Source organism: Zalophus californianus, chromosome 9, assembly GCF_009762305.2.
Source record: "Zalophus californianus isolate mZalCal1 chromosome 9, mZalCal1.pri.v2, whole genome shotgun sequence".
NCBI lineage: Eukaryota > Metazoa > Chordata > Mammalia > Carnivora > Otariidae > Zalophus > Zalophus californianus.
Window position 1 is genome coordinate 9,481,032 of NC_045603.1, and position 21,476 is coordinate 9,502,507.

Sequence of the window (21,476 nt, forward strand, 5' to 3'; positions counted from 1 at the left end):
CCAGATCCCGGGCAGAGGGGCTGCCGGGCTCTTAGAGACCCCTGAGCGCCCCGCCCCCGCCTCAGGCCCTCCCGGAGTTCCCCCCCCCCCTCCCGGTGCTGACTCTCGGCCAGAAGAGGAAAGGCAGTCTCCACCCACCTCTAGCGCTCTCCCTTCTCCTTTATAAAGGCCGGAACAGCTGAAAGGGTGGCAACTTCTCCTCCTGCCGCCGGGAGCAGCCCGCCTGCCTCCCCGCGCGCCCGCAGCCTCCCCCGCTGCCTCCCTGAGGGCTCCCCTCTGGCCGCCAGCGCCCATCTTTCATTCCCGAGACTGAGATATTTTGCGCACATACACATACACACACGCGCAAAAAGGGGGAAAAAAAAAGGCCCACCCTCCAGCCTCGTTGCAAAGAGAAGCCGGAGCAGCCGCAGCTCACAGACCGCAGAGGACGCCCAGAGCGGCGAGCGCGACGACAGACGGACCGACGGACTCGCGCCGCGTCCACCTGTCTGCCGCGCCCGGCACTGCGCGCAGCGGGCACGCCGCGAGCGCGGAGCAGCCGTGCCCGCCGCCCGGGCCCCGCGCCAAGCCGCACACGCTCCGGCCCCCCCCACCCGGCCCGGGCGGGAGTTTGCACCTCTCCCTGCCCGGGTACTCGGGCCGCCGCTGCAAAGCCAACTTTGGAAAAAGTTTTTTGGGGGAGACTTTGGCCTTTAGGTGCCCAGCTCTGCACTTTCCGACTTCGGGGGCCTTTCCAGAAAATGTTGCAAAAAAGCTAAGCCGGCGGGCAGAGGAAAACGCCTATAGTCGGCGAGTGAAGACGAGCCATCGACTGCCGTGTTCTTTTTCCTCTTGGAGGTTGGAGTCCCCTGGGCGCCCCCACACGGCTAGACGCCTCGGCTGGTTCGCGACGCAGACCCCTGGCCGTGGATGCTCACTCGGGCTCGGGATCCGCCCAGGTAGCGGCCTCGGACCCTGGTCCTGCGCCCAGGCCCTCCCCAGCCCCTCAACGACGGAGCCGGGGCCGGGGGCGGCGGCGCCCGGGGGCCATGCGGGTGAGCCGCGGCGGCGGCTGCAGCGGCCTGAGCGCCTGATCGCCGCAGACCCGAGTCGAGCCCACCTCCCTCCCCAGCCCCCGCCCCCCACCCTGGCCGCGGGGGCGGCGCGCTCGGTCCACGCGTCCGGGGCCCCGCGGGGCCGGGCCCGGAGTCGGCATGAATCGCTGCTGGGCGCTCTTCCTGTCTCTCTGCTGCTACCTGCGTCTGGTCAGCGCCGAGGTGAGTTGCGACGGCTGCCAGGGCTGGTTCGCTTCATTCATCACCCCCACCCGCACCCCTTAGTCGCCCCCTCCCCTCCCTGCAGTGAACTTTGGACTCTTGCAGCCCAGGGGCCTAGCGCGGAGCGCTAGGTGACCTCCGAGGGCTGGGACGCAAGGTCCGGGAGGTGCCAGGCTCTAAGGGGAGGGGGTAGGGGAAGCTTTCTTTCCCAGGGGGCGATCCCAGATCTCTGGCCCTTTCAGCGTCGGGGGAGGGTGTGTGTGTGGCCCTGGCTCCCACCCCTCGGGAACCCGAAGGGAGAGTGGGAGGGTGGTGGTGCCGAGGGTGCAGAAGGCAGCGCGTCCTCCCAAGCCCACTTTGGTTCCAGCTTAGGTTCTGTCCAGGACCCGCGAGCTCGCGCACCGGTGGCAGCCACGCCAGCCTTCCGCGGGGATTTGCCTTCCCTCCCGGGCTCCGGCTCCCGGTCGGGACGGGCGCCCTCGGGCCAGCGCAGGGCATGCCCGGCCCTAGAGCGCAGTCCAGCAGCAGCTCGTGTCTTGCGCGCGGGGGTTGCCGAGAGGGAGGGAGGGGGAGAGAGAGGGGGAGAGAGAGAGGTTTTGGGCATTCAGGAATTGGGGAGGAGGAGAGGCTTTTAAAAAAGGAATCCAGCCCTCGGGGCGGTGTGTGCCCCAGGCCCCGCCATACCTGCGCCCGCGCCCAGCGAGAGGAAGCGCCTCTCTCCCCCGCTTGCAGGGTGCGGAGCGCGCCAGTAAAAGCATAGCTGCAAGGCAGGTGGGGTGTAAAAACGTCTGCGGGAGCTATCAGGTCGGATCAGTACCCCCCCACCCCTCCCAGCCTCACGTAGCGGTGAGTTGGCAAGTCCACCCGGAATCCAGGTGGGAAAGGGGGCGGGGCAGGGAGGAAGCGCGAGGTGGAGGGGAGGAGAGGGCAGCGGGGAGCGCGGCGAGCCTGGGTCCCGTCCCGCCTCCGCTCCGCGTTGGCCGGGAGCCCGCACCTCGCGGGCTCCCGAGGAGGGCGGGCCCCTCCTGGCGTCCAACCAGGCGCAGGAAGGAGGCGGCGGCGGCGGCGAAGGAGTTAAGGTGAAGGGCTCCGAGGCCGCGGCCAGACCTTGGGCCGCCGCCAGCGCAGGTTGTTTTGACCACAGAGGAGCCGTCGCCGTCTCCTTTTGTTCTCGGGGCTCCTCGAGGGCCGCCGGCCACCCGCCCTGGGGCCCCGCCCTTCCGCGGCCAACCCCCTGCGGTCCGCACCCGGGAGGGAGGCCGCAGGGCTCGGCCTGGAAGCCTGCAGGCCCCTCCCGACGCCTCCTCCTCTCCTCTCTGCAGCCCCCCGGGCCGCGGCCAGCTGTTGGGGAGGGGGGCGCCGGCCGGCCCCAGCTGCCGCCTCGCCTTGCCGCGGGGCCTGGGGGCTGGGGCCGGTGCCAGGGCGTCCTGGGAACGGCGGCGCCCCCGCCGCTGCTCTCCGCAGCCCACCCCGCCCGGCCCCCGGACTCGCTCACTCACCCCACGCATGCACACTCTTGGCCGGAGGCGATGCTGCGCTCCGGCTGGCGGGCGGGCGTGCAGAGCGACGGGCACGCACTACCGCGGCCGGGTCGCGCGCCCGCCGCCGCCACGCCCGTGCACACGCGGGGCACACGCGCGCGCACCGCACACACACGTACGCCTGGCCCCCGAACACGCGGCCTGAACACACGTGCGCGCACACCCACGCACGCACACAGGCACGCACGGCCCCTCTACACCCGGCACCGGGTGCCCACCCCCGCGCAACAGGTGGGCCCACCGTGGGCCCAGGAACCTCGTCGTCTCTCTAGTGACCGCATTTCCTTGCTGGGCCCTAGGAGGGAGGGGAAACAGGGACCCTCCCATCAGATCCTGGCTCCACAGCACCCACTGCTTTTTGCCGGCGCAGGTCAGCTTGCCGCCCCTCCAGCTTTACCCCTCGGTGATTGCTTTTTTACAACTACCCCAGGAGGCGGAAAATAGTGTTGATGTGTCTGGGGGGCGCTGTGATGTCCAGAGCATTCTTCCTTCCAATAAGCCCTTCTTTGAGGCTCCAAGACTAAAGAGGACCCTCGCTGCTGAGAGGGCTCCCACCTGGCTGTTCTGTCTTCTTTGCTGATCCCAGCGCGCTCTGGAGAGGCTGGGTGACAGCTGGAAGAGGCTTTTTCCCAGGCCTGCCCTCCTCATTCCCAGCTTCCTCCAGCATCTCCTCCTTCCCCACAACTCCATGGATATGTGTGCTTGGGGGAGACGCTATGGCACAGAAGCTGGTGCTTCTCTCCCTACTGTAATCACAGCGTCCTGGAACACAAGGCCCTCGGGAAGCCACAATTGTGTGGTGCTTTGCAGTTTCCCAAAGAAGCGCTGTCTCGCTAAGCCGGTGTCAGCCTCAGGCGGCTTTGGGGGAGGAGACATAAAGGGAAACCCATCAGCATGGGGGCTAGTCGGGGGAAGGGAGCCCAGGAGAGCTCGCTGCTGGAGGTGGCCTTGGGGCTGGCCTGGTCCCTGGCCAAAGCCTCAGGTAGAGGCCCCAGCAGCTGGGAAGGCTGGGCCTGGCAGAGGGTCTGCTGAGGCCTAGGAGGTCCTATCTCCATCCGCTGAGCTGGCTTTTAGGGAGGGTAACTCCCACTGTCATGTGATGCCTCCCGCCTGAGCACCCTTCTGCTGGGAAGGAGGGAAGGGGCCTGGCAGTCCTTTGCCACCCAGCTTCTTTCTGGTTTGCTAATGGTCTTAGGTGGTGGGGGACTGACTTGCTGGCTTTTCTCTCTTCCAGCCCTAGAAGTGTCTGCAAGTTTAGGACCGAACAGAATTTTGAGGCTCTGGGGCAAGACCTAGAACAATGTTTATATATGTGTGTGTTGGGGGGGGGGTTGATTCAGCGAGAGTGGTAAAGAGGGGTTTGCTATGGGCTTCCTGGGTCCCTCTCAGTCTCCCCCTCTCCATATGCCTCTTTTAGGATAGCTGTTCCATTTTCTGGTTTATTTATTGTCCGTTTTCCCTCACTAGTCTAAACTCCTCTAGAGAGTTTGTCTTGGTCACCACTGTCTCCCATTGTTGGAACAGTGCCTGGTCCAAGGTGGATAATCTATAAATATTTGGGGAAAGGACAGTGGATGTGGGGGGGGGGGATGGGGGGAGGCAGTGAGGAAGGACCAGACATCTGTCTAGCGCTTGCTAAGTGCTTTATAAACATGGCTTCACGTAGTCTTCACCCCCAGGGCAATGCGTCCGGCTACTCTGCCCTCCAGGCAGACATTCTCATTTGAGCCCTTCCCCCTATCTTGAGAGACAAGCTTGCCTTTCTGTTCCGCGTCTTGGGACTTGGACTCCAAGATTGGACAGGACAGAGGAGGAAACAGAAGGAAAATCAGACTGCAGAGATTCTGTGTATCTTGAGCTGGGCCTCAGTTTCTCCCACCCCTCCCCAAAATGTGAAGGTTGGATCAGCTCAGAGTTCCCTAAGAGCAGCAGAATTCCCCGGCCTCTTGCAAATGCAGATTCCTGCTCACCCCGCGCCAGGGCTGGGAGTTGGGCCGGCCTGGGGTGGAGGGGAGGACCCTCGGGGCAGCGGGCCCGGAGGGGGGGCAGTGACTGTGATGGGCCAGCCCGGGTTGTAACTGCAGCACTGGCCCCTCTTCCAGCCGTAACAGATTTTCTGCTCCAGGGAGAGGCGGACAACCCAGTGTGGGGCTGGGCTAACATTCAGGAGGGGCGGGAGGGTCCCAGGAGCAATAGGGAAGGGAAATGCGAGGTGGGAAAGTCTGGTTCTAAATGGCTTCTGTGGTCTGCCCGGAGAAGTCTTCTTCAAAGGGCTTGGCTTTGGCATCGAATCTAAATCAGGCCTGAGACTTGTCAGGCAGGCGGGCGCTTGGAGGCCTCGCCGGCTTCTCTCTCCGCCAGCCGCAGCCAACGCCCCTGGTTGCTCTGGCTGAGCCTGTCATCTCCCTCCGAGGAGGAGCGGTGGGCTGGGGAGTGCGAATGTGTGTGCGCAGCTGGGGCCCTGGGGGAGGGTGGGGTCCGAGCCCCTTTGATCTGCCAGCCGGGGTGGGAGCAGGTAATTCGCCTGGCCTCACTGCTAGTGTCCTTCCTACCTTCTGCAGCTGGTGTTGGGGGTGGGGAGGGAGGGGAGGAGACTGTTTGCCTTGGCTCCCACGGCTGGCTGTGCCCCAGCTGTCTTCTCACCGCGCCCTCGCCCTGTCAGGAACCCCGGGCCTGAGATCTGGGGCAGCTTCATCTGGATGCCATGCCTCTTGTCCCTGCCCACCTAAGGAGGGTTCAAGAACCTGTGCCCAGGAAACCCGGGCTCCAGGCTGCTCACCCTCCCACGCCAAGAGGAGCCTCTGACCCCCAGCCAGGTGCCCCTGCGAGTCTCCCCCAGGGCGCTGTATCCTGGAGCCGACCACAGGCTGAATTTCCCCATCCCTCACCCGCCCCCAGCCCCGGAAGGGACCTGCCAGCCCACGCCGCCCCCCGATAACGCAAAGCCACACGCTCTCCCGGGGCAGGCAGCTCTCCACCCACCAATTGTCTTCCTCAAAAATGCCCTGCCTGGCTGGCCCTGGGCGTGTGTGCTGCTCACTGCTGCCCTTGAAGGAGCCACCTGAAAGACTGAATGGGCCACTGACAGCTCATTAAGTACCTGTTATTTGCGGCCACTCTGCTAGGTGCAGTTATGCCTCCCAATAACACCAGTCAGGTGTTCTTCGCCCCATTTGAAAGATAAAGAAGCTAAGGTTGTTCAAAGGCTTCATCCAAGAGGCCAGGTTTCCTTGGCAGCTGAAGCCCCTGCTTTTCTGTGTACTCGAGTTTCTCGACCTCTGCCCTATTGACATCTTGGGCCAGATAATTCTTTATTGTGGAAGGCTGCCCCATGCATGGTGGGATGTTTAGCAGGATCACTGGCCACCACCTACTAGATGCCTGGAGCACTGCTCTAGTTGTGACCGCCTCAGCCATGGCCAGTGTCCCCTGAGGACCCTCTAGCCCCTGCTCTGGGACACCTGGTGCCAGAAAGCTCCGTGGTGGGCTGGAAGAGGGAGGGACGTGGCTCTGCTCTTGTGGTGTAGACCTGTAGCCCTTTACTTATTTCTCTAAGCCTTTAGCTTCCTCATCTGGAAGATGGGGATAAAAATATAGAGCCAGCTACTTAGGATTGGTACAGCATTTAGCTCAGTGCCTAGCTTATAGTCAGCACTTAATAAAAGTTAGCTGTGGTGTTATTATCAAATCCAGGCAGCTCTTAGTGAGTTCTGGGCATCCAGTGGCCAAGTTACTAGAAACATGTGCAGGAATGGCCTCTCTGCGTAGAGTGAAGTGGACTTTTTAGGAGGCAGTTTGCTTAGAGGGTGGAAGGGGGTATTAACCCAGGGGGTCCTCCTGGTGGAGGAGGTAGGAGGATCACACAGGAGAGAACCCCAGGGAGAAGGGGAGAGTCCTTTATGCATTTTATGAGTACTTCTTGAGCACCTACTGTGTACTTCTCCCACCTCCCCCATCTGTCGTGGGCTCTTCACTACTCAGCCTGGGAGGGTCTGGGTCCGTTTCCATAAAACATTGTCTCTTGCATCGCAGGCTGGGTCTGGGGCACCTGCTAGTCCTGTTTGGGGTCTGCCTACTCTGCCCCGCCTGGCAACTGCAGCCAGCTCTCCAATGGGCAAGGAGGTCTTGGCATGAGTGCTGTATGCCATTTGGTCCTGGGCCTTGGGGCCCTCTCCTGGGGGGTTAATTGAATCATTACTGCACAGACAGCCTGGAAGCCCTGGCTGGACACCTCACCCTCGGCTTTCCTCTGTTACCTCTACCAGCACAGTCAGAATTAGGATGGAATCAAATGTCTTCGACCCCCTGATTCACAGATGGGGGCCAGGACCAGAGAGGGGCAGTGACCCGCCCCAGGTCATGGGGTGGTTAGTAGCAGAACAAGGGTAGAATTTAGCTCCCTGGACTACCAGTTCTGGGCTTGGCAAAACCCTCAAGTAGCCTGCCTTGGTCTTCACTGGGGACCAGCCGCCTGCCTTCCAGTCTGTGGGTAGTGCCCTGTGTCCCCATTTGGAGACACCAAAGGCATGGTCTCTGTCTTGGAGTAGGAGGAGGCGGAGCATGGCAGAAGTCTGGGAGGAAAGCGAGGGGCAGCTGAACTGATGCCCCTCCCCCATCTCACGCTTCGTAGCCATGGACCCTGAAGGAAAGACCCCAGCTGCCAGCCAAGCTTACTGCTCGGGCCCCAAGCCTCCCTGTCTTGAACCTCCCGGCAACCCTAGACACCAGGCAGGATTATAAGCTCTGAGTTCAAATGAAAAAACTGAGCTCGGGGGTTCCAAGGAATTCGTTTTAAAAGCGAACGTAACCCACACTCTACCCTCACTCCAAGGTCGACCTGGGTGGCCAGGGCTGGATGGGTGGGGTAGAACCCCTGGAGGAGGTGTTCCCAGACGCCATGATAACCGTTGAGGAAACGGAGCTTTGGGGGAGCCAGAAACTGATCCATCCCCAAGCTCCTAACAGTGCTTTGGGGAGAGCCCCCTGGGGCCGGCCACGGGGCAGAGGACCTCCTACCCCTGTCAGGCGGGGACTCAGCCTGTGCAGAGCCAATCAGAACTCAGGTCCTTGGAGGGGTGCCTGGGTGGCTCAGTCCTTAAGCATCTGCCTTCGGCTCAGGTCATGATCCCAGGGTCCTGGGATGTAGCACCGCATCGGGCTCCCTGCTCAGCAGAGAGCCTGCTTCTCCCTCTCCCACTCCCCCTGCTTGTGTTCCCTCTCTTGCTGTGTCTCTCTCTGTCAAATAAATAAAATCTTTAAAAAAAAAAGGTCCTTGGAGTGTTCCATGAACTGCCTAGAGCAGGAGCTCCTGCTTCCTCATCCAGAGAAACTGAGGCACAGAGTTGTTTAAGTAAGTCAGGTCTGCCGGCGCCCCCGCCAGGGCTCCTTCCACAGGACCGTGCCATCCTGCATCTGTGTGTGCTCGTGTGTGTGTTTGTACGGCTGTGAGTTCGGAAATGAAGCAGGGTCTCCCACATTTCCTTTGCCCCGAGGCATTGGGTGTCCAGATTGGGGCCTCCTCCTCAAGACCTCTGGCATCAGCCCCTCAGGTTTCCCTGGACCACGAGGGATGTGGCTGTGACCTTCCTATCAGGCTGCTGTCATGTCATTGTGAGGCCTGTGGTTTCCCTGGAGGAAGCCCGGCTCGGAGTGGGGCCTGTTAAAGCACTTATTAAGTTTCAAGTGTTTTTGGTAACAGGCCAGAGGGGCTCTAAAAATAGGGTTTGGTTGGGCATGGGGCATGGGTAAGCTTTCAGGTTTCGTGTCTGTATCTGAGGATTCCCTTCTCTCCTCTTTTGAGCAAGAGACTAAATAGATCTGTTAGTACCTGGGGCCCCTGGAGCCTGTCCAGCTCTGCAAGCATTTAGGAACCAGCTCATGTACCCAGGAGGCTGGGGGGACAGGCTCTGCCATCAGAAAGCCTTGGCTTTGAATGCAGGTTCTACTGATAATTGGCTGGAAGATTCTGTTTTCTCATCTGTAAAATGGGGACAATTAGATCTCCTGTGACAAATGCTGGCTGTCATTGGCGGTCAGGTGGGGAGGAAAAGCGGAAAGACGGTTGGAGTCTCCAGGAACCTGTGATGCGATGTGGGAGACAGATGTACACCATCGGATCTAACTCAGAGCAAGCTGGGGCTCCCTTTTAGGGGTTGGGGATGGGCATCTGATCTGGGTCTTAGAGGCTTCAGCAGGTTCTGGCCCCCAGAACTTTGTGCTTCTGGTTGCCAGGCCTGGAACCGTGCCCCCGCCGGCCTGGCTGTCCATTTGCCCATGGCCGAGAGGCCCTGTGGGGCTTTTCCACAGGACGGTGCGTGTGTGTGGCAGGGAAGAGGGCCATGGCTAGAAAGCCCTCGACTCCAGCTCACTTGACCCCACGGTGTCTGCCTGGCAGGGGGACCCCATTCCCGAGGAGCTCTACGAGATGCTGAGTGACCACTCGATCCGCTCCTTTGATGACCTCCAGCGCCTGCTGCACGGAGCCTCCGTAGGTAAATTGAACCCTCATTCAGGGCTCTGGGCCTCCACTGAGTCCTCAGGGGCCAGGAGGGGCAGGGCAAGGGGCAGCCTCCCTTCCTTGACTTCCAGAGAACTAGAGGCCTGTGGCAGTCCTAGGAGGGCTCGGCCACACCTGTCCCCGGGCAGGGCTGAGTAGGTGGATGGGTTGGTACCTGGGACGTGGGGTGTGGCAGAAGCACCCACCTGTGGCTCTGGCTTGGTGCACGGGGTGGGGTGCCGGCAGGAGGGGTGCAGGGAGAAAGAAGGTGCCCAGGGCATATGCCGAATGTGTATCCAGGTGTGGACCCAACCAGGTAGGGTGGTGCCGAAGGAGCCATCTCCCTGCCCCTCTGGCTGAGGGCCCAGTCTGTAAGGTCTCCCGGGGACACCTGGCCCAGACCAGCGGGCAGCCCTGCCCTAGCCCGAGAGTGCACTCAGCAAATGGGCACGTGCTTGGTGGCACACACGTGGCAGGGCTGCCGGGCTGGGTCGGGAATGTATTTATAAACGCTGTCTTCAGAGCAAATTCCATTCTATTCTAACCTCTGGCCTGTTCCCTGGAGCCCTGGTCAGCACCCCCCCTGCACCCCCAGCTCCCCTTCCCTCTAGGGTTTTGTCTCTTTGTCACTTTGTAATCCTTGCCCAGACTCCTATCTACGGGGGACAGCATTTCCTGTCTTTGTTTCCTCTCCCCGTTGGGCCCCTGGCTCCCTCTCAAAAGCATTCCCGGGCCCTTTCAAACCCGCCTGTGCCGGGGGCTGGCGAGGCAGGCGGGAGGGGGCCCCAGCTGGGCCCACCTATTGTTCACTAGGCCCCCCGCCCGACGTCTCCCACACCCCCCACCCCATGCCCGACTGGCCAGCCCTGGCCAACACAATGGGGCAACTTCCAAATTTAGCCTTTCTGCAGTTTCTTTCCAAGGCCCTTGGCCCCCACCCTCGGACAGCCCCTACACACCCCGGCCGGGGGTCGGGATTGGAGACAGAGGTTTTCAATAGCGGGCCTGTTTCGAGGCAACCATGTGGCTATTTTTTCCTAATCAACTTAACCTTTCCACAAAGCACATCTTTTCCCCCATCTCCTCTCCACCAGGGACATTCCAGAGATGGCAGGGAGAAAGGAAGGGAGCAAGAGGGACAGACAGACACACTGACGTGGGAGCAGTAGGCTGGATGGAAACACAGCCGTTGTAGGACCGGCTCCTCCAAACAGGACCCCCCCGGGGAACCCACACAGAAGAGCAGGAGCTTTGTCGTTGGCAGGGCCAGTGGGAAGGGGAGACAGCAAGAGCAGCAAGGGGGCCCCGTGGGAGGGGGCGGGAGCTTGTTCCCAACACCCCACGGTCTATTTGCTCACTCTTCAGCCATCAGAGAGCTGGAAGGGTCTGCCCAGGATTCAGTGTCAAGCTCAAAGTCCTCCTGTCTGGCCCTCACCTCCCACAGTGCTGTCAGCTGCCTCTAGAGAGAGGGATGGCTCCAAGGAGCACCAAGGATGGTATCACGATGAGGGCCTCCCCGGCTGGAGAAAGGAGCTGTAGTTTATGACCTGAGGGAGAAATGGACAGTTTAGGGCAGACAGCAGGTCAAAGGTTAGAGGGGAGAGGCAAACACAGTGAGATACTAGGAGCTGGAACAAGACCCAGGCCTTAAGGGCTCAGGGTACCGGCCACCGCAGCCCAGCAGGCTGGCTCCCCACCCCTCTCTGCCTTCAGCCCCCACCCCCACTCCTATTCCTCCTCTCTGTCTCCAGCTCAGCTGGGCCATTGTCCGGGGCTCCAGAGGGGCTGTGTCCAGGGCATGCTGGTCCCCCCGGGGATTCTGGGAATTTCTCCACTCAGCGCTTCCTATGGGAACACTGGGTGGAGGGGCACTGGAAACTGGCCTTCTGAGCTCTGGGTCCTTGCCCTGCCCTGGAGGCTGACGAGGGTTCACTTACAGTAGCAAAAGGGAAGGGTTATTTTTAACTCCTTTGACATGGGTTCTGTCCAAAAATGTGGCTGAAGAGCCCAGAGTGGGGCTGAAAGGCCCCCCCGCCCAGGGATGCTGTCCGGTCCCCACCACCTCCTGAGCCCCATGACCACCCTGGGGTTGCCTGGAGTGCTCCTTGTCAGAGCGAGGACCCTCAGGTTTACAGGGACCTGGAAAGGGAGTCTGTTCTTTAGAGTGGGGTGCCAGTGAGGGGTGAGAGGCCACCTTCCTGCCTGCCCCAGATCCCCCATTGGCGCCCCCACCCCACGGTCGGACCAGCTAGGGGCAATGAGAGTGCATCTGACTGTACCTTCTCTTGCAGATGAAGACGGGGCCGAGTTGGACCTGAATTTGACCCGATCCCATTCTGGAGGCGAGCTGGAGAGCTTACCCCGAGGGAGAAGGAGCCTAGGTGAGGCTGCAGACGAGAATGGTGACCCCTCCGTGGTGGGAGCCAGATAAGGAGAACTGGAGCGTGCAGCCAGCCCACGGCTCTGGGCCACCCCATTCGTCCTACACTGAGGACTGAGTTGGACTATAAGAAAGTAAAACTGTCCTTCAATATACTATATTGAGGAGTTGAGTCATCACGCCCCATCCCCCAATACATAGTTCCCTAAATATAGTGCTTTTAAACTCATTTGTTCATACTCCAACCCCAGAGATAGATATTACTGACCCCATTTTGTACAGTTGGAAACTGAGGCCCAGAGAGGGTAAAGCCGTGGCCAAAAGTCACACAGCTAGGAAGGGATAGGGCTGGGGTCCCAGCAGCTCTTCTCACTTGAACCCAGTGCCGTCCTGGTGGGCTGTGTGTCTCTTCTGTGGCTTAGGGCTGCGGCTGGGACAGCAGGCAAAGCTTAGCACCTGCCTAGGTCCCATGGAAGCCTTCCCAGGGGAGGCCAGTGCCTGCTCTAAACCCCTCCTCATCTCTGCCCACCTGTAGTCCCCAAAACACTGTAGATAGTGGCCAGGGGGCCCTTCAGATAGGGGTTGGTGGCCTGAGTTCCACTCCTCAGTGAACTTGGGCAGCTAGTCGAGCCTCTGTGTCTCTCTGTGGGAACAACCGCAGAGCCCCAGCATGGACCGAAGGCTTGCTGTGGGCTGCTCGCATGACTCAGATGGGCAAGTGCAGTGTACAGGCGCTGTTAGCCCCTGTCGTAGTTGAGGAAGCCGGCTTTGAAAGAAGCAAGGGTGTGAGAATAGATTACAGTGTACAAGGGCAACATAAAAGAGTGGTTACAAAATAAATAAGCGAGTAGGAGCCAGGGGTCAGGCGAGCCCAGAAATGTGTGAAATCACGGAACGAACTTGAGGCCCGGTGGGAGGAAACTGACATCTGACAGGCCAGCACTCTCCGTGATCTCACTTGATCCTTACAGCGGTTTGTGGGTGTAGATCTCATGGGGAAACTGAGGCTGCGGGCACAGCAGCAACCTGTCCAAGTCCCACAGCTAACAGCCAGGAGGCGCACAAGGCCGCCCGGGGTGGAAGCAAGTGGGACTCAGCCGGGGCAGTCTGGGAGGGAGAGCAGGGTCAGAGCCGTCCCGCTGGGCAGGGCCGCTGCGGGGAGGGGAGCGCTCTGGGCAGGCCCACCCTCCTGACGGCGCTCTCCCCTCTCTCCCTTCAGGTTCGCCGACGGTCGCCGAGCCGGCCATGATCGCCGAGTGCAAGACGCGCACTGAGGTGTTCGAGATCTCGCGGCGCCTCATCGATCACACCAACGCCAACTTCCTGGTGTGGCCGCCGTGCGTGGAGGTGCAGCGCTGCTCCGGCTGCTGTAACAACCGCAACGTGCAGTGCCGCCCCACCCGGGTGCAGCTGCGGCCCGTCCAGGTGCGCAGGCGCGCCGCCGCCCCGCCCGGCCGGCTGGGGGCGAGGGGGGGAGGAGGGCTGAGGGCCAGGGCGCTGGCCAAGGTGGGGGGGGATAGACTCACCGGCCGGCTTGCGTAGGGATGGAGAAGCTCCTGGGCTCTGTCCAGTTAGGGCTCTCTGTGCAGGTGCGCTGAGGCCACCTGTGAGTCCTCAAGGCCACCGAGGTCGCTGTACCCAAAAGCCAAAGGCAGACCCCCAGGCAGGGCTGGGTGTGGGACGTTAAGGGAAGGGTGCTGCCTCCTCTTTTACAGGGATCAAATCCCTAAATGTCCCTTGAAGAGACCTGTCTACAAGCATTTATTGGACACTCAGAATGTTCTGGGCTGCTCAGTTTTCCTCCAAACCTGTTCAGGTTCCTTGTTGTGTCTTTAACAAAGAGGATACAGAGTCCCTCCAGGCAACAGATACAGCAAATGCTGGGGCAGCCCCTAGCAAAGGGTCAGAATGCTGAATCCTGCCTCCTTTCAGGAGAGGTCGGGTATGCAGTCTGACTCAAGGCAAATTCTAGAATAGAGGCTGCTCTGGGGAGCTCCGGGTCTCATGCTGGGCAGGGCAGGGCCAGAGAAGCCTCAGCTGTCTTCTGATTCACGTGGAAAGGTTTTTGTGCCCCTTGGGTCAGCCTCGCCTACACATCAACTCTGGCGGGGCGGAGCTGCTGGGCAGGGGGCACACCTCGGGCTCAGCACCGGCTGGTGAGCCCCGCTCTTGCCAAATGGTCCACCTGCTTTGCCACACTCCCCTCCGAGGTCAGCTGTGGCCTTTCCCCGTGCCCACCATCCATCCCAGGCCTGGGCCCCGTGCCCGAGATCGCAAGTGTCACTCTCTACCACACCACCCACTGTCATGGTATCTCTTGTCCCCAGTGCTTCCAGCTCTATGGATGGACACCTGACAGCTGACCTCCCCCTTCCCGCCTCCCTCCTGGATAAAGCCTCCCCCCACTTCCTTCCAGACAACCATCTCCCGCCTCTGCCACAGTCCCTGACCTTGGCTGGCGCTCCGGGAATGAGGACACCACAGGCCCTGCACTCAACCCGGAAATGCCTTTCTCCCTTTCTGGGAGCTCCAAGGGGGCTGGGGCCAAGCTGGAGGCCAGGTCGGGAGGGCTTGTTTTGATGGAAAAGCTACGAGAAGGGCAGAGGGCAAGGTCCTGCTATTGTTTGGGCCAGTGCCTCTCTACCCCTGGCTTTCGAGGAAAGATCCCTGCCGGGGACACAGGGCGGGGGGGGGGGGGGGGAGAGCAGGCAGGCGGGCTCCCTCAGCCCCTGCCTGTGTGGTCTTACGGAGGCATTTGGATGGTTCTGTCCTCCAGGTGAGAAAAATCGAGATTGTACGGAAGAAGCCAACCTTTAAGAAGGCCACAGTGACCCTGGAGGACCACCTGGCGTGCAAGTGTGAGACAGTGGTGGCTACTCGACCCGTGACCCGAAGCCCAGGGAGTAGCCAAGAGCAGCGAGGTAACCGCTGGTCCAGGGTCTACCCCTGAATTGCTCAGCTGGGCAGCTCCCTTCTCTTAGGGCACCTGTCACTGGCCGGGGGGAGGGGGGGCAGAAACTGGATCAGGCACGCCCCTGGTTAAAATTCATCTGAAGGTTACCATCTCACTGAGAACAATCCAGATTTCTCCCCTGTCTGCGAGGCTTTACATGAGGATGTTAGCCCCTGACTGGCCTTCCAGCCTTGCTGCCTACCATTCCTCCTCACTTATGCTGCCCCAACCAGCCTGACCGCCTTGAGTGGCCAGGTACCTTTCTGCCACAGGGCCTTTGCACGTGCCACTTTCCATCTGAAATTCACTTCTCTCAACTCTTCACAAGCCTACTTGTCTTCATTTGGGTCTCAACTCAGAAGTCACCTTCTCCTAGAGGCCTGCCCTGACGACCTTGTCCAGAGCAGCTCCCATCCCTGTCTTGCTACCATAGCCCCCTCCTTTGTTGAATGAGTACATGAAATAGTGGGACAAGAGAAGACTTCATGGACATCATCTTCAGATATGAGATGAGAAATCAAACTTATTCCCTGTGGCCTTCAGGGGGGATTAGGACCAGTGGAGAAAAGCTGCTGGAGAGAGATTTTAACTCCATATACCAAAAGCTGTCAATCAGTCAGCAGGCCAAGATGGAATTGTATGCTTTGTGTGGTAGTGAGTTTCCTGTCATTGAAGATGTGTAGGTAGAGACTGGGCAACCATGCAGCGGTGATGTGACAGTTCAAGCATCAGATGGATAATTGGAACTGGACCTCTGTTCCGCTCTTTAGAGTTCATGAATTCACAAGTTCAGGGGCATACTTTGAGTTGAAAGGGACCCAAAAAATGATCTGATCCAATTGCCTGGTCCACATTTTACAGAGGAGGTGCCTGAGGCTCAGAGAGGCTGGGGTCTTGCTCAAGGTCACACAGCCAGTCCCAGGCAGGGGTACAGCTGGAGTCTAGGTATCCCGAGGTTCTGTTCTTGGCCCCTCTCTCACCGTGACAGCAGTCGCTGGCTCTTATCTGCCTTGTCATTTCTTTCTTTTTTTTTTTTTTTAAAGAATTTAACATTGTTAGAGCTAGAATGGTCCAGAGAGATGACCTTATAAGTCAGTTCAGTGTTCTTGATGGGGCTGCTGGGGCACAGCCATATATATGTGTATGTATATATGATATGGCCTCTCTATATAATTATAATTGTTATTATTATCATTTTAAGATTTTATTTTTAAGTAATCTCTACACCCAACATGGGGTTTGAACTCACAACTCTGGATCAAGAGTCTCATGTTCTACCAACTGAGCCAGCCAGGCACCCCAAAGATCAAGATTTATTAAGTTAATATGTTTAGATGAGCATTAAAAAAATCACGTATTGATTCTCAGTAACTTTCTATTGGTAGAGGACAGAACATCTTAGAAGCCTCGCAAAGGCAGGCCTCATAGCCTCTTTGCCCTGTTCCGAGAGCCGAGCTGAGGCACGGATGCCCTGGAAAGGTTGATGACTTGACAGCTTCAAACTGACCTGTTGTAAATTATTAATACAGTTAACACGGAACAACATGGGATATCGGATCATGTGGGATAATGATAAGAATTAACATAGAATGGTTTCTAGTCAGGAAAAATCATATTCTCCTTTATGTTTAGGACGGGGTTCTTTCGTGTGCCTGTGCTTCCTCTGATTTTCCAAGCCGGATCTTGGAAGGCATGTTCAACTGATTAATATGTAGATTACAGAAAGTCTTGCCATGTCAGTTTCAGCAGTTTGGCCCCGGCCTGGCGAAGGCTTGGTGCTGTGACACCGTGTGATACCGGTGTCAGGCTTCCTGGGCTCGAGACTCGGCTCTGTCACTCATGAGCTGCATGACGACCTGGAGCCTGCTCGAGCTTTGCCCAGCCCAGGATCCTGCTGATGACCCCATCTCTGGAGCCCAAACTCTGGGCCCTTCAAGTGGCCCTTCTAGGTGTCCTCCCCCAAGGGGAATCTGAGACCCACCCACATCCTTACACTGCCCGATGGCAGAGATGGGCTAACTGCCTCATGGGAGCTTATGTCTGTGAGGTGGGAAGTCGGCATTGGCCCCAGTGAGCTGGGGGTGCCGGGGAAGGCTCCCAGGAAGAGATGGGCCTTGAGCTTGGCAGAGGAAGCTTCCACTGCCAGGGTGTTGACCTGGGGGCTCCGGAGAAAGAGACACCAGTGCTAACCTTGCCCGAGGCTCACAAGTACTGTGATTTACAGGCCAGTGGTTGAAAAGTGTGGACTCCAGAGGCCGACTCCTAGGTCCAAATCCCAGTGTCTCTGCCTTGGTTTTCCTATCTGTTAAATGTAGACGCTTCTACCTGCTGTGAGGAGAAATGAGCTTAGAACATTGCCAGGTGCACAGGAAGTGCTAGCCAAGGGTTTCTGGCTATGTCCATGTATTATCACCTAACCCGAGGGCCAGGGCTGCTGCCAGCTCACTTTTAAAGATACAGAAATTGAGGCGCAGAGAGTTTATGTGACTTGCCCCAACGTACGCCACTAATACCTGGGAAAGCCCAGATTCGAACCCGGGTGGTCTGGCCCACAGCCCGAGCTCTGGCCTGCCCCACTGAGCCGCTTCTTGGAGTGGCGAGGGCCGGGTGTTGACAGGCACAGGGATGGGGAGGCCCAGCTCCACAGTGGGAGTGTGTGGTTCTGGCCCGATGCCTAGTGGCTCCCGCATCCTAGAAGTGGAAGGGGCTTGAGAGGCTGGTGGGAGGAAACCTCAACAGGTGGTCAAGCGAGGGAATAAGAAAAAAGTGAGTAAGAGCAGCTCCCGTTTGCCGATCACTTCTTAGTCTGATCTTCGTGGCTTAAGACAATAACCATTTTATCATCTCTCCGCAATTGCTGGGTTGACTGGGCTCTGCTTGGTGATTCTGCTTACGTCTCCGTTGGTTGTAATGTGTTGTCTGGAGGCTGCGTGGGGCAGCTGGGCCCATGTCCCTCTTGCTGTACTCCAGGGCGTCTGCTCCCCAGGTGCCTTCCCCGGGAGAGTAGCCAGACTTCTTAGGCAGTAGCACAGGGCTCCCCAAGGCAAAATGGGGGGAGCTGCCAAGCTTTCTTCTTCTTTTTTTTTAAATATTTATTTACTTTAGAGAGAGAGAGAGAGGAAGCATGTCAGCAGGGGGAGGGGCAGAGGGAGAGGGAGAGAGAATCTCCAGCAGACTCCCCGCTGAGCACAGAGCCTGACACGGGGCTTGATCCCGGGACCCCAAGATCATGACCTGAGCTGAAATCTGAGCCTCAACCGGCTGAGCCACCCAGGTGCTCTGGGAGCTGCCAGGCCTTCTTAAGGGTTTTGCCTGGAACTGGCACAGCACCACTCTGCCTCCTTCAACTGGTTAACAGGTCTAAGTCCACGCCAGGCTCAAGGGGCATGGAAATTAGGAGGGTCAGTGGGGTGAGGACAAAGAACTTGAAGCCATAGCTAATCTACTACTCCCCTCTGTGTTTGCCAATAAACTGCCATTTATTCGTTTTACCAGTCCTGTGAGGGGGCGGTCTTATTACCCCCATATCACAGGTGGGCAAACTGAGGCATGGAGTAGTTCAATAATTGGTAAGCAGTGGAGTTGGGATTTGAACCCAAGGAGGGCTGGCCTCAGACTCCTACCCCTTCTTTCAGCCCAGAAGATCTGGAGAGGTCTGCGGCAGGTGTTGGTTGAGAGCGATAGACCCTCTCCAGTGGCTCTCCACCTGCTGACAAGACCTTTCTTTTTCTCAAGCAGCCAGGACACCCCAAACTCGGGTGACCATTCGGACAGTGCGAGTCCGCCGGCCCCCCAAGGGGAAGCACCGGAAGTTCAAGCACACGCATGACAAGAAGGCACTGAAGGAGACCCTCGGAGCCTAGGGGCATCTGCAGGAGAGTGTGGGCAGGTGAGGCCTGGTGGGGAGCCTGAGGCCCAGACCCCTGGTCTTTCTTCTCTCTGGCCTGCGGCTTGGGCTGTGGAAGGGGATGAGGAGAGGTATTTCCCCAAACAAAATCCCGGCTCTCAGCCTGGATCCCCTCCACCCGGTTTCAACTGAATTTTCCCATAGGGTAGGTGGGTGAGGGGGCTTTGGGGACCCCAGCCCAGCTGTGTCCCAGCATGCCCTAGGAGGTGGGAAGTCTAACCCTCAACTGCCCCAGCCCTGAGCGATGCTGGAAATCAGCTTCCCATCCCCAGCAAGGGAGGCGTGTGAGCGTGGGATGGAGCCCCTAGGCCGTCTTTGACGCCCCCCTGTCCCTCTGCTTGGCCCACAGGGTTATTTAATATGGTATTTGCTGTATCGCCCCCATGGGGTCCTTGGAGTGATAATATTGTTCCCCTCGTCCGTCTGTCTCGATGCCTGATTCGGACGGCCAATGGTGCTTACCCCTTCCGCGCGTCCGTCCACCCACCAGCGGGTCCCCTCATTGGCCTCCAGCACCTTGCCCGGAAGCTCGAGAAGGAAACGGAGGACCTGAACTCCATTGCTGTCTTCCTCCGCCGACCCCGAGAGTCTGGGATAGAAGCGCAAGAGAGACCGGTGGGCCTGCTGTTCCCCGGCTCCCGGCCAGGGTCACACCTGAGCGCTGTGGACTGGCCCAAAGCCCTGCACAAGGCTCTGAGGCCTCTAGGCCTGGGTGGCCTGCCTGGTTCCAGGACCCCTGGCCAGCTCTGAAGGGAACCCCCCCAGGCAGGCCAGGGTACCTCGTACTCCTGTGGCTGAGACCACGCAGGGAAGCACAGACTCGAGAAAAGCCCTCCCACGGCACCCAGGCCCGGTCACTTCTCCCCGGTCACCTCTGCTTACAGCGGCTTCCTTTTGTTTTATGCATACGAGATCTCTGACGGTATGGACTCCTCTGGGTGGGCGTGGCCCAAGCACCAGGCAGCCAAGTGCCCCCTCAGATGGGTTAGAGATGAAGTTTGCTCTGGAGTCGACGTGGCTGGTGACCTGGGCATTCACTGCCTCCTTCCACTCCCCCCACCTTCACTTCCTCTGTTTTATCTCTCTACCTCCACCCTGTATCTTCCTCTTGTCCTGGCCCTCAGTCTGCTCCACCAAGGGACTCTTGGACCCCATGCTTCTGCTCCGTTAGGCTGAAGACCAGGGGTCAGGGCAGCAGGGGGCCTGCCCATCATGTCCCAGCCCAGCCAAGACTGCCAAGTAGGTTTGTGCAGGGTGTGCACTGCACAAGGGCACTTCCTGCAGGGATCATTGTTCACACCGTAGAACGTGGCCAATTTGTATATTTATTAGGACAGTTTTCTGGCAGATGGAGATAAAAATGTCTGGAGAAAGGGATCCTTTTCCTAACTGACACGAAGGCTCCACGTGGACTGGCTGTGTCCCGACCTGGCCAATGGCTTGGAGTGCTTGGACAGGAGCGAGCCCGTGTTGGGTGGGGAGGCAACACTGTTGTCCATCTGGCCTCCGTTTTCCTGAGTCCTCAGCTCAAGCAGTTCCCCTTTCCAGGCGGGTGTGAAAAACCCAAGAGAAAGTCTCCAAAGGGAGGGGGCAGTCCTTGTTCGCCCCCTGCACACTCCCCCCGTATTAGATTCTTTTGAGTTCCACTTCTGGTGGCTCCTCCTAGGAAACCGGCTCATGGGCTGGGAGTGGGGGAGAAAAGGGAAAATATGCCCAGGGCTCCCTGGGGTGGGGTCTGAGCTCCCACCTCCCTCCCCACCTTCGACTGCACTTTCCTCCCGTCCCCCCTCCCCCTCCAAAATCTGCTTCCTTCAGTTTGTAAAGTTGGTGATTATATTTTTGGGGGCTTTCCTTTTATTTTTTAAATGTAAATTTATTTATATTCCGTATTTAAAGTTGTAAAAAAAAAAATAACCACAAAACAAAACAAGTGAATCCACTGGAGTTCTGTCTGTTGGCATCGTGCGTGACAATTACCCTTCTCGAATTGGCAGGATTTACTGACAGCTTGTTACGTGTTCCTCTGGCTCTGGAAAGTGCAAGCACACACTCGTGCACACGCTCACACGTGGGAGTGTACACACGTGGGCCTGCTGTTCTGAGGGAGGCCCCTGCCTGGGGGGTGGGTAAGAGCCATACAGCCTGTCCTACAGGTCTTGGTCTGGCAGCAGCTCCTGACCCCCTGACCACAGGTCTCAGCCCTGTGCCTGTCACTGGCAGTGACAAGAGATGGTTTTCTCCAGCATGAGGATCTCCATAAGGGCACCAGATCCTCGGCATCATAGGGTGGGGCTGGCCGTGGGGAGGGGTACCCCATGTGGGGAAGGCTGGAGGGGCTGTGGAATTTAGAAGGAACACAGCTGAAAGGTGGATCTGGGGGTCTGATCTTGGCTCAGCCCTTCCCCAGCTGTGTGGCCTTGGGTGAGTCCTAGCCCCTCTCTGGTCAGGGCTTCCTCTGAAACACAAGAAGATGACCAAGAGACTTGTGGCCTCTAAGGTCCAGCTGTGGGATTCTGTGCTTTCCCTTGCCTGCAGAGGCTTGGGTCCCATCACATAAAAAAGATTCTAAATGTGTTTTGGGTCCCACCTGTAGGCAGACTGGGGCTGATGGGGAAACCTAGGAGGTGGGGAATCTGACTCATCATAAGGACCGTCTAAAACTAAAACCATTTTGCCCCTAGAAGTAGTGATCTCTGGAAGTATGTAAGTGGAAGCTGGGTGACAACTTGGCTGAGCTAAGACTGACTAACACCATGATTGAGTGATTGGTAATTTATTGACTCATTCATTCATTCATTCATTCACTCATTCACTCACCTTCTTGAGCCCCTACCTTGTGTCAGTCTCTAGCAAGGGCTTTTATAGCAATCTGGTTTAAATTCTTCTGGGACTCCAAGTCCTACACTTGAGGAATTGGAGTCCATCTGTGGTGGTGGGAGG

The 21,476-nt window shown here is 58.5% G+C and overlaps 1 protein-coding gene across 3 annotated transcripts; it reads left to right on the top strand.

The window, feature by feature from the left end:
- Positions 1 to 1,125: 1,125 nt before the first annotated feature.
- On the top strand, positions 1,126 to 20,480 carry PDGFB (platelet derived growth factor subunit B). 3 transcript variants are annotated; one of them, XM_027594973.2, is made up of 7 exons: positions 1,126 to 1,259; positions 9,195 to 9,291; positions 11,588 to 11,677; positions 12,896 to 13,101; positions 14,453 to 14,597; positions 18,365 to 18,518; positions 18,886 to 20,480. In XM_027594973.2, the coding sequence occupies exons 1-6, from the start codon at positions 1,197 to 1,199 to the stop codon at positions 18,490 to 18,492; spliced, it is 729 nt and encodes a 242-aa protein (XP_027450774.1). In that variant the 5' UTR covers positions 1,126 to 1,196; the 3' UTR covers positions 18,493 to 18,518; positions 18,886 to 20,480. The 3 variants fall into 3 exon arrangements, with proteins under 3 accessions (XP_027450774.1, XP_027450775.1, XP_027450776.1); XM_027594974.2 differs by having other exon boundaries at positions 19,027 to 20,480; XM_027594975.2 differs by having other exon boundaries at positions 18,368 to 18,518.
- Positions 20,481 to 21,476: the final 996 nt, after the last annotated feature.